The 12,137-nt window shown below is 41.0% G+C and overlaps 1 protein-coding gene across 1 annotated transcript in view; it reads right to left on the bottom strand.

Annotated features, from left to right (window-relative positions):
• Window positions 1-12,137, bottom strand: part of LOC110983144 (uncharacterized) — a 66,625-nt gene that overhangs the window by 13,062 nt on the left and 41,426 nt on the right. Inside the window, exons 18-30 of the mRNA XM_022242141.2 lie at window positions 11,353-11,509; window positions 10,187-10,428; window positions 9,461-9,844; window positions 8,217-8,654; window positions 7,383-7,592; window positions 6,923-7,007; window positions 3,743-3,891; window positions 3,530-3,595; window positions 3,057-3,314; window positions 2,297-2,413; window positions 1,865-1,981; window positions 719-856; window positions 339-455 (exon numbers count right to left, since the gene is read on the bottom strand). Coding sequence (XP_022097833.2) covers window positions 339-455; window positions 719-856; window positions 1,865-1,981; window positions 2,297-2,413; window positions 3,057-3,314; window positions 3,530-3,595; window positions 3,743-3,891; window positions 6,923-7,007; window positions 7,383-7,592; window positions 8,217-8,654; window positions 9,461-9,844; window positions 10,187-10,428; window positions 11,353-11,509 — 2,478 coding nt within the window. The remainder of the gene's footprint in view (window positions 1-338; window positions 456-718; window positions 857-1,864; window positions 1,982-2,296; window positions 2,414-3,056; window positions 3,315-3,529; window positions 3,596-3,742; window positions 3,892-6,922; window positions 7,008-7,382; window positions 7,593-8,216; window positions 8,655-9,460; window positions 9,845-10,186; window positions 10,429-11,352; window positions 11,510-12,137) is intronic.

Here is a 12,137-nt window from a genome sequence, read left to right as displayed (position 1 = left end):
AATGAAATCTGAAACCGGATTATATTTCTCGGGGAATAAATTCAGCAAACTGACACACAATGTGGATCTCCGTGGATGGATTTTGGTGCGCAGCAAAATAGCCATGCTTTCACTGTGATGCTAAAATATTATCGTACGATGCAATACAGTAGGCAAACTGATAAGTGAAGCTTCTTCGAGTCTTCTGCATGCAAACTTTCATGACGCTGACGACTAGCCTCACTTATCAGTTTGCCTACTCCTAATTTGCATGTTAAACAGTGCAAGAACATCAATAATCCTTAATTATCACTAAAACCAAACTGTCATTGCAATCAATGATCCCTAAGTCGGCTTACCACAACGCAGTTCATCTTCTCCCTTCGGACAGTCCAATTTACCATTACAACGCATGCGCAGTGGGATGCAATACGATGATGGACATTTCAAAGTCCATGCAGGACACACGTACGACTCTATTAAAATTTACAAAATTTACGAAATAGTGAAAAAAAACAGCTCAATTGGATGTACGGTGAGTGTATGTGACTGCCGTTTTCCATGTCTATACCTTGAAGTTGTTTTACTGATGATATGAAACAAGTATAGGTTAATCGAATCATCTTCAACTGTACAAAAAATGTAATTGTAACGAAATCATTTTCCACTCCAAAATTGAATGTATTCAATTCTAAACTGATACCCAATTTATATTAATATCAGCGAAAAATAAATTCACCACAAAAGCGCAGGTGGGTGACGTCACGGCATCCGATCTGTAGATCATACTCGTCAAAGTCATACAGGCAAATTGTTGACTTGTTTGCGCATGCGCCGTTGGTACACTCGAGTTGGTAGTCACTGTCACATTGATATGCTGAGCAAATTAAAGAAACATTTTATGGCTTAAAAACTAATTTGAAATAGTACAAAGGTGAGTTTATCATGTTTTGTAAAATAACACTCTACTCTCATAATGTTCAACCAGATGATAATTTGGGTTCCAAATTTCCTTCGCTAAATCGTGAGAGAAAATTTCCATGTCTATTATGGTAGTACAGTATTTTCTCTTCAACATCCGTTCCTGTTTGAAGCCTTTATTGGTCTGAAGTTTTTAGAGCTAGGGTAAGACACACAAGTGCCCCGAGCTCAGTTGAATACTAGCCGCGCTCCATGTTTGGTAGCCAGGTGACAGTTAAGGAACGTCAACTGGTGCTTGGTGTTTATTCCATGATCTCAGAGGAGGGTGGAGTCATCCAAAATTTGCTGGTGTGCTTATGTCTACTCTGCCTGCCATTTCTCCGGTCTAGCATCAGTGATTCCCTGTCGCATCTCTCAATAGCAGATCTCAGCGTGTCCGTACTTGGTATCTCCCAGCAAATTTGTCTTGCAACGAAGTGCAAGCTTGTCACGGAAGCAAAGCTTAACAGGCCATTTTCTTGCCAAGGTGCCAATTAGGGAAGACAATGGTCGCATTGAAAGTCAATTACATTCAAATTGTATGCCAAATTGTAAGCGCAATTGATAATCCTTGAGGAAATTTGGTACTGCAAGGTCTGGTGTTTTGTGTGCACAACATCAATGCAACACGGAGGCGTTCACTTGGCATAGACATCACAATTTTACTAATGAATTTGGAGGTTACGCGGTAGGAAAACCATGCATTACACGGACCCTTCAAACACTTCTGTATTGGTTTGTGGTTTTGTACTAATGATAGCCACTATTTTTTATCTCATTATCTTCTAGATTACTGTCCTTCGACGTTTGCCAACATAAATACTAAAAGAACCTTTTTAATAAGTATTTGGTTATCCCGCATGTAGTAACTAAATATCCACCCGTTTCAACACAGCAGGCATAAACATTGACCATGGTAACTCACAGCATTCTGCTGGCTCATCTTCCCACCGGGTACCAGGACAGTCCTTGAAGCCGTCACATACTATACTCGTGGACAAGCACGTACCATCGTAGCACTGAAAACCAGCGTTGCATATATCTAGAACAATAGGGAAAGTATTCAATACAGAACAATTTTTTTTTATTTCACAAAATAACCTAAGTAGATGGTGAAGAAAAATAGCCTAAATCGAGATTCGCGCCCATGACCAAGAATAAATTACCCCACTGGTTGAGTTCCAGATCACATCAGGGATTGAATGCACCGTTTAAATACGTTCTTTGCTGAAATGATAAAATTATGACTGTCATCAGCGAAGACAGCTCGGCAAGCAGATTAGATGGTTAAACAAGGTTGTGCTTGTCCTTGCCACCCAGCGGCTTAAATGTTCGTCATATCCAATAAACATCTCACCGCAGCGTGATTCATCCGATTTATCTTTACAGTCGTAAATCAGATCACATCGCTTGCTGTTGTTGATGCACTGGCCGTTATCGCACTTGTATTCTTCCTCTCGGCATGCTGGATATTCTGAAAATAAGTAAACGGGTCACCATAACATCTCTTGATCCTCCGACTTTCTACTTCGGCCCTTCAACAGAAAAGAGATGGTTACATGGTCAATTCTCACGTTCACATACCAGGAGCAGCCTTAGAAAATTACAACAAATGTCCATAATTAAGTGTAAGCTTCTAAAGGAAGGGTTGCATGTACAGCGTAAACTTGACGTTAGTTACGTCTCGGCAATGTTTGGACTATAACTTTGTGCAAACAGGTTTTACCCATGGCAGATCGACCTACCACACTGTAGAAGCATAAGGTCTTAATGGGTACTGGAAACAGGTGTTTCAAAACAGCTTTGTGGCATTATACTGTGAAAAAGAATACAACACATGCACCAATTTATTCCATCGCCTGTCCATGTTGAAGAGAAGCAACCCCTCGCCGGCAAAGAGGTGACAGCCAACCGCCAAACTGGAATGCGGCACACACTGAAGACCATCAATTTCTACAAAAGCTGTCACTTATGCGGAACCAACTCACGCATTAATCTGTGCGCACAGGTTGGTGTTTTACGAACGCAATAGAGCATCGTCCATGTGTAAATATACATCATTTTTGGGTTCCTGCAGGGAGCAGGTAGGGCGAAGTTCACGTACAGAATTTTCTTACCACAGTCCACCTCGTCAGAACCGTCGGCGCAGTGGATGGCATAGTCGCAGTAGAAAGACAGAGAGATGCGTTCGCCAGTGGTTGAACACACAAAGACATCACCAGACACATCTTCTTCCACCTGATTGATTCGGTCATGTGAATACGGAGTGTGGCCAATTGATTGGTCACCTGAGAGACTTTGACATCCGTGCTGCAGTTGTACGCATTCCCCGTTGTCACAGCGTTTCAGGGTTTCCTTACACTTGCTCTGTGTGTCTGATAGAGTGGAATGGGATGAAGTACGCAAATGACAGTTTGCTTAATTTTTTATTTAAGTAATACCTAAATTTACTGCACTGGATTTGACCCACCTTATATGGGTGACTTCTTATTTTTCCCCGTGGTAATATCTAACAGAAATTATGAAAATAATAATTTATTATTCTTGGCATTGACCTTCACTATTTCCGTAATGTAAGTCTTTGTATTACCTTCATGAGTTATACCCATGACGCCATCTTCTCTCAAAGGGGGAGAGCGCATTGGCGATGTCGATTCTAAAGACAATGGATAGAAAGTCAATAATGAAGTTTGGTGTTTGCTTCTTCAAAGATGACTTGTGAAAATATTGGGCTCCTTGTAACCATGAGACTGATCAGGAAATTTTGCAACTGAAGAAGATGAAGTGACCCTGATGAACATACCTAGAGACTCAGCTGGCCTCTTGCATATGAACTGCCGTGCATCCTTTGAGGCGCATGGGACGTCGTGCCAGTTTGCCGTAGAGTGCATGCTGTGTAAGGCGATCATTGTGCAGTCTTCCAGAACATCCCCGTCCGGCTGCGGCCGATTGCTTCGAGAAAGCACGTTCAAGAAGGTGGTATTAAAATAGACAAAAGGTTTTTCAGCCTAATATAGTTCTATCGAGGGTGATGAGTGACAGGCAGAAAGTCTATCAAATTCCGACCACCGGAAGTGGATTTTTTGGGGGGCCACTTCAAGATGGCCGCCCCGGTAAAGGAAAATTACTGAAATGGTCATAACTTTCTTAATGTACAATGTATAAATTTAGTATCAGTATCTACTATAGGATTTTCAAGGTCTACAAATTTTACTGGTGATGATAAAATTACAGAATCTCCATTTTTCAACAATTTTTATTCCATCAGACTCGTATTTGTGCACATGAACAGTTACAACATTGCTTTCTTCACGATCATAATGGAAATGCAAAAAAGTAAAGCAATTATAAACCCAACATCAATAACATACCAGGCTAATTAATAACAGTGCCTTGCATGGAATCAGACAGGCGTATAGTGCATTGTTGTTTGAAGCAGTAGGTATGTTGCTTCACTACTAGTTTATTGGATATTAAAACTGAAAAACTAACAAGTAAATGAGACATCGGCGAAACGCTGACCTTCATGACACCTAAAAGAATGCCGTGAGCACCATGCATGGAAACTTACTCGGAAGTCCAAGCCCAAAGGGACACATGCCAATGTACGCACTGTTGGGGCTTCGGGGATAAGTAGGAACAAATAAGACAACCAGTCAAGACAAATCCATTTCTTATCAATCTTGCATGCATCATTCCACTCTGTGTTATTAGGCAAAGTGGCTTGCCTGCCTAGTGACAAATCCAATTCGTAGCAATTCTTGCATGCATCATTCCAGACACATTAGACTGTATTATTAGGCAAAGTGGCTTGCCTTCCTGGTGTAACAAGATTCAACAGGTCAACTCTGCCCAAAGCCAAACAGCCATGGGGTCTGCGGTTGCCAGTCACCCGCAAGATCCAAGAATCGTACAAAGAAACCAGCTGGCATTGTCTCAATGTGGGCAATAATTACCGTGTGCAGCTATTGTGCACCCGACTTGAACTTGGTGTACTATGCTGAAGAGCTTGGTTAACATGGACAACTAAAATCCTTGTTTAGGACAACAATAGCCCTACCAGTCTCCAATCCTCCAATGTCAATGATTTTACATACATGCTAGGGGGCTAGGGTTGAAGAAAATTCTTCCTTACCTTTTAAAACCTTATCTCAACGAATGACTACAAGTTTTTGAGAACACACTTGCTCATCTTACCTGAATATCTGTGGTGTGGTAAAGTTAGACTAGTTCAAAGTCTACGGATAGTAACTTGAAGCTCTTAGCGTGATTGAACAGCCCTTGAATTCGTCACAGTGTTTGAGTCAATTTGAAAATACTGGAGGGCCAGGATTGGATACTTGGCAATCACAGTTCAGATATAGGAAGAAAAAACCATTAGATCTAATGCAGATGGAAAGCAAACAATGGGTCATTTTACATTAAGAAATTTATAACTATTAAAGTGACTTGCTAGTACAGGGGCGGCCATCTTGTTATTGACCGCAATTAAACTTCTTGTTGTTCTTACAGGTCATCACTCTTCAATTTTATCATCACCAGTGAATTTCTGGACTCTGTAAACCCTATAGTAGTTGTTGAAAGTACATGTGTATATTGCATATTACGATGAAACAACAGTTTTAGTGATTTTCCAGTAACAGGGCAGCCATTTGGAAATTGACCCAAATGAAACTTATGGTTCTTTGTAAAAGTCAATATGTAATTTTATCATCACCAGAGAATTTGTTGAGCCTGAAAAATCCTGGGGTAGACATTGAAAGTAGAGGTGTACGTTGAATATTAAGAGAGTTAATTGTGACCATTAAAATGACTTTCTAATAGGCCTACAGAGGCAGTCATTTTGAAATTGACCCAAATGAAACTTATGGTTGTTTGTATAGGTCAGTATTTTATTTCATCATCACCAGTGAATTTCTGGACTCTGTAAACCCTATAGTAGTTGTTGAAAGTACATGTGTATATTGCATATTACGATGAAACAACAGTTTTAGTGATTTTCCAGTAACAGGGCAGCCATTTGGAAATTGACCCAAATGAAACTTATGGTTCTTTGTAAAAGTCAATTTGTAATTTTATCATCACCAGAGAATTTGTTGAGCCTGAAAAATCCTGGGGTAGACATTGAAAGTAGAGGTGTACGTTGAATATTAAGAGAGTTAATTGTGACCATTAAAATGACTTTCTAATAGGCCTACAGAGGCAGTCATTTTGAAATTGACCCAAATGAAACTTATGGTTGTTTGTATAGGTCAGTATTTTATTTCATCATCACCAGTGAATTTTGGACCCTGAAAACCCTATAGTAGACACTGAAACTAAATTCACACATTGCATATTAAGAAAGTAATGACCATTTTAGTGATTTTCCAGTATCGGGGCGGCCATCTTGAAATGGCCCTCCCAAAAAACTCACTTCCAGTGGTCAGAATTTGATAGACTTTCTGCCTGTCACTCATCACATCAAGTAGAGCTGAAATCTGTTGAAAAACCTTTTGTTAGAATTTGTTGGGTTGGGATACTTTTTCACTTAAATCTACTCGTCTAAAATTTTTAAAATGCTCTTGAAAAACAGCATAGTCGTCAGTTTTGGTCATTTTGGAATCGATGGAGCACACTCTCGATATTCATTAAGCAAAGGCCCTGTCACACCTTGACGATTTAGCCAGCGTACGCTGACGAATGAACAATTTTGTGAGTACGCTTGCGTACGTCGAATAAGTTATTGGTATGTTTTGTACAAATTACGAGCATGCTGAAGCACGCTGGTGTACGTCGTAGTACGGCGAGGTCTTTTAAAAATTTTCTGCATGCATAAAAATTCGACTCATGCCAGCGTATAGCTCATGCGTCCCGCATACACGGGCCATAAGTTGTAGGTAAACTATGGGATCGTTGGCACACGTCTGCACGTTGCTTTAAGTCCAAATACGTGTAACTTATCTCTCAAAACAAGATTTAACTGGTTAGAAGTGTGACTCACCCATTTGGAATGTACCAATCTGCATAGCTCAAGGGATAGCCATCCTTCCACCGGAATACGCCCCGGTGAAATACCTCAGTCAACCCTGAAAAATGCAACAGTAGGGATAGAGAAAGAAATCTGGACCTCAGGGTACATTTGTTCGATCCCACGACAATCCTTGTGCTAATTTCTATGGCTGAAATTATGTACGTTTGGTCTTGGGGGGCAACTAGATGTAAAAACAACAATGGCACCAAAGACTTTTGCATGTATAACGTAAGTGGTAAATAACCTCAAAAGTAGCTGCTATACTATTTGCTCATTTGAAAAGTAAATAGTCACAGGAAACAAACCTGTTCAAATAAACAAATTCTTCAAGAAAACTGAAAAAACGGTTCATTCTCTCTACCTAACATCAGACTTTTGCATTGAGTGTTTACTGTAATTTACTAGAAAGAGACTTCCTTACACAACTTACCAATGTAAGTATTGAATTGGGGCGAAAACCACTTGGACGTCAGCATACCGTGGATGAAATTGACTTCGTTGATATCTCTGATGCTTACTAAGTTAGCCTGCGCCTCTTGACACGTGATCTGTGCGTCAGTCCATCTAAGATTCTCCGTCAGATTAAAAAACTTATAACAATTGGCGTCGTACAAATCCCATTCTTCTGAACACAGGTAACCTGATGTGTTAAATAATAAAAACAAAAAGTCAAAATACTGAGTTCAATCTACCGAAAAAGGTCAAAGCATTAGAACTGCGTCATCCTTACACATTTTGGGGGCGTCAAGCACGTTGAATAATGATCACGTGGGCTAATAAATAATGATTTGGGCTTAAACACAGACAGATGTTTGCATCAAGTCGTACAAAAAAAGAGCTGAGAAAAGGCTTGGAAAAACAAACAAGAGCTAACATTTGGCCAACAAATCCCACGGAATCGGAGACAGTGGACTTTTAAAAGTAAGAACTTGATTGATTTTTTGCCGTGATTTATCACTTATTTTGTCTGAGTAAAATCTGGGTATTGTACACGAGCGATTCACAATACTGCGCCCAAAGAGTCTCTAACGCGTTGTCGAACCTTTCCTAACGCGCATTGGATCGACAGATTTCGCGCATTGTGATTGGCCAACGCGTTGCAAAGTCTTGGTGGCGCACTGTTGTGAATTGGCCACTGCACTCCATTAATATATTCCGACATTTAAAAACTGTTTAAGGGCACGTGATCCTAATCTAAAATGCTCAGAAAAATTCAACGTGGAGTTCAACTTTGGCCTTTGGGGTAGTAACAGAGGAAATGTACCTCGAGAAGAATTACCCAACAAGAGGGAAGTGAAACGTAAGGTTTGGTACACAGCGTAGAATCTAGCATTTCCCCGTGTCGGACATTCCACCGTCCTGTCCAATCTGAAGCTCAAGGCGATGCTGTTCCTGCTGGAATAGATCCTTTCTCGAGGGACGGCATTGTTACAAAACCTGCCGAGCTCAGTACCATTAGCTTCAGCGGCCGGACCGTCGAAAACGGCCAGGTAGTTGAACTCGCAGCCATGCTTCGACGGCACGCTGAAATTGTGGAAGACAAGCTCGATGTATGTGGCTGGCGAGGTGGTGATCTGCCACGTGTAGCGGGTATTTGGGAGAGAGTAGCTCGGATAGCCGGGGCTTGCAATAACAGCCGAGTCAAAGTTGCACCGAATCTGTTCTGAGTCGTTGTGAGATCCCACGCTACATCCAGGAAGATCTGCAATGATGATTTAAAAGAGAGCTTCAGTGAGTTTTTACACCTGCGAGTTTTTCTACCAATAATAGTGGTACATGTACTCATCTTTTAAGACACGAGTTTTAGTCAATCCACAACTTACTGCTGTATCATGTTTGATTTTCGCATCTTAGTACATGTACTCTTGCATGGTTTCAATAAAGAAAATAAGTGCTTAATAAGTCTTTTGCACATTCAAAACTCCAGGTCACAAATAAATTTAGAAACCCAGCTTGTCAGAGTATTTCTTGGGCTTGGAAGAAACTCGAGGAGTTTACCATAATGTATGTTATTTTTTCACGCGCCAGTGTTGTATTGGAGACCAACATGACAACAAAACCCCCCAAGGTCTACACAACCATCGCTTCATATTTAAAAAGAAAGCCGTCAAATGAACTGCAGTGTGGACGCATTTATTCCATCGATCAATTAAGTACTCTTGAGTGACACCGAGTCTGGTCATGTGATGGTTTCTACTACAATACACATCCCACAGTTAGACTTTCCATGCATCGTTACCCACCAGTGGCGCAACCAGCAGATGGGGAAAGGGGTAATGTGCCCCGTTACGTTTTTTCTAATCAGATATTGATCCAAAATATTAAATTTATCAAATATTACACCAAAACCCTAAAACACACCACGAAATAACAGCAGGCATATTGTAACTGTGAGTGAGGCTTCTGATATTATTTTCTCCCCCAACATCATGTTGAATAACAACGAAGCCGCATTTGCTTTTGAATGTACCCCCGTACCTAAAGCTGAATACGCCGTTGTATGCTCACCTGTCATCGTGAACTCAGCGCGAAAACCACGGGAAGCCGACTGGAGTCCGGTCCGGTACAACACGGATATATCTGAACTATCAGTCACAAACAGCGGCGGTGACTCTCCACAGATCCCGGGCAACAGCATCGTGGGATCATACTCCTGGTCATTGAAGATGTGGACTGCGTCCAGGCATTTGCCCTTGACGTCTTTGAGTCCCTTCACCTCGAATTCCGGGAAGGAGAGCCGGACGTACTTTCCGGGGGTCACGTGGAGATCCCACCTGCAAATGCTGAAGGGCGGCAGTTGGTTGGGGAAGTTGGGCGTGGTCAAATTCCCACTGGTGCCATTGGGGCTGGTCTTTCCAACACATCCTAAATCACAGGATCGCACACTGCAGTCTTAGGGGATGAAAGATAACAAAACAAACCACGAGGCTCGGATGAGAAGTCCCGATTTTATTTCAACACTTCTGTTGTCTCGACCTATGGTTTCCATTTTCCGTGATGATTTTTTAAATGATTGGAAAATCGGCTATTGTCACTGAAGGTGAAAAAAGGCCTGACCAAAATGATTGAGAAATAGCAACAATTACAGAAATATGGTAAAAATGGATACAATTTGTGGCTCTTAGAAGACACAATTTGCCATGTCATTTTTAAGTTAATAGAGGCTTAACAACAACCCGTCAGGCATGGATTAAAGAAGACAAATGTATACTAGTAGTGTCCTAGCAAACGTACCTATCATTTCATAGAATGCAACAATTCCCAATTTCAGTGCCATTCCAGCGGTTAGTTCGCCTATTTCAAGTTCAACAAGGACATCATTTGACCTTGTGATGATCTCCAGGTCTTCCCGAGTGCCGCAGTACCGGCCCCTGACTACTTGGCCATACTTGGGGACAACATCCCTAATTATCAGGGAGTCAAGGCACTCCTCCGCCTCTTCACCATTACGCAAAGTCATATTGACAAAGGTGAACCTGAAAGCAAAAAATTGGAAATCCGCATTTTCCACGTTTGTTCTCTAAATCATTACTAGGCCTAGAGGCTGATGCCCGTATTCATTATTCTTACCCTTTGTTTCAGCGTTTTATGCATACATAATATGTAGCACAACCTCATGGAAAACGTCATCTGGGATACTTTACCGAAGCCAGTATTAAGTTTAGGAACAGAGTTCTGCGTTCAAAGTTGAGAATCTGGCAACTCGGGAAAGAAATAGCTATGGAATTAGCTTGAATCATTTCGAGTGTTAGCGGTATGTCATTAGGATGTGTATCATTGTCAAGTTGGCTACTGAGCTACATGGGCGCCGCGTGGGAATTGGCTCCGTAGATCAGATAAAGAAACTGGAAAGGGGGCTGGGTGAGAAAACCAAAAAGGGAAATAAGGGAATAAAAAACACCGATTCAAACAAAAACGGGTTATAATTTTGCTGAGGCTTTTGATTAGCCACTGGAAGTCACCCCAGCCACGCCTATGACTAGGGAGGATTGCAACTGGCTAGAGAATCCAAGGACAAATTCGGTACCCTGATATGGAACTCAGATCATGACAGCGAATGGGTTTGAAATGCAAAATTGGATGGTTACAACAGGTGATAAAATCACAGGATTCTCGCTAGATGGGCTAATATCTTCTTGTATACCAGGCACGAAATGGGATAGAGGTGTACCCCCCAACAAGTTCAATCCCTATCCACACTCCAGCCTACCGTCACTTAACACATCCCCTAGATGTCTGAAAAGAATACCTGAGATACCAGTATAAAAATGACCAACACAAAGGAGGGGGTGTTCTCTCTGTCCCAAAGTTTGCTAATTCACATGTGAAGGTTTTGGAACAGAAATTTGATTAAACAAAGGAGGCGTTTGGTATGGTCTGATGACAGATCGTCATTTTACCTAACAACCAGATGACTTGGCCCTTGGATGTGAACCTCAAAGCTAGAACCAGAGTTATACCAGGGTGGGAAACTCAGGCAATGAATGACGCCAAATGAAGTATTCGTTTCCAAGGTGCTGTTCCATAACATCTCTCCGCAGCGGATGTCTGTATAGGCTACAAAAGAAACATACCAATAGGAAACAATATGTTCAAACACCGCATATCGGGAAAATGGCCATAACATGCTATTATTCAATGTTGCACGAATAGCTGAGTCTCAAGCCAGTAACGAGCCTTTGAAAAAAACTGACAAAAAGCATTCGTTTTTCATTGTTCACCACTTAAATTGTCGCTTACCGTTTGCAATGAGTGCAGTTGTGAAAACTGTCGCTAAAAGACTTGTGACAGAGTCGACAACAACTCAGGCGACTAATCATTGCTCAGCTATAGATTTTTTACGATAATAATAATAAGATATTACATTACACGTCTTAGCCAAGTAGTTACATTGCTCGAGGCTATTCAATTAGCAATAACAAGAGTTAAGCAGTCAATGACTCTTTTTGATTTATCTATATACACTGGAAAACCAGTCTAGTTATTTTTAAGAGCACTCATTATGCTGCAGGTTGGACCATACTAAAGCAAGAAATTCAATAGATTTTTAATTATAGGCACACAAATAAAAAAAGACATATCTTAAATTTAAACGTGTTATCCAAACAACTAATATATTTTTCAAAAAATATCTAACAATATATCATCGAGTCATTAAATGCATACAAGTTACCTGTAAACAGGA

Source organism: Acanthaster planci, linkage group LG21 (assembly GCF_054643075.1).
Source record: "Acanthaster planci isolate LZ-2023a linkage group LG21, COTS_SCS, whole genome shotgun sequence".
In the NCBI taxonomy this organism is placed as follows: Eukaryota; Metazoa; Echinodermata; class Asteroidea; order Valvatida; family Acanthasteridae; genus Acanthaster; species Acanthaster planci.
The sequence above is the reverse complement of the archived record's forward strand: the minus strand, read 5'-3'. Positions and strand labels throughout refer to the sequence as shown.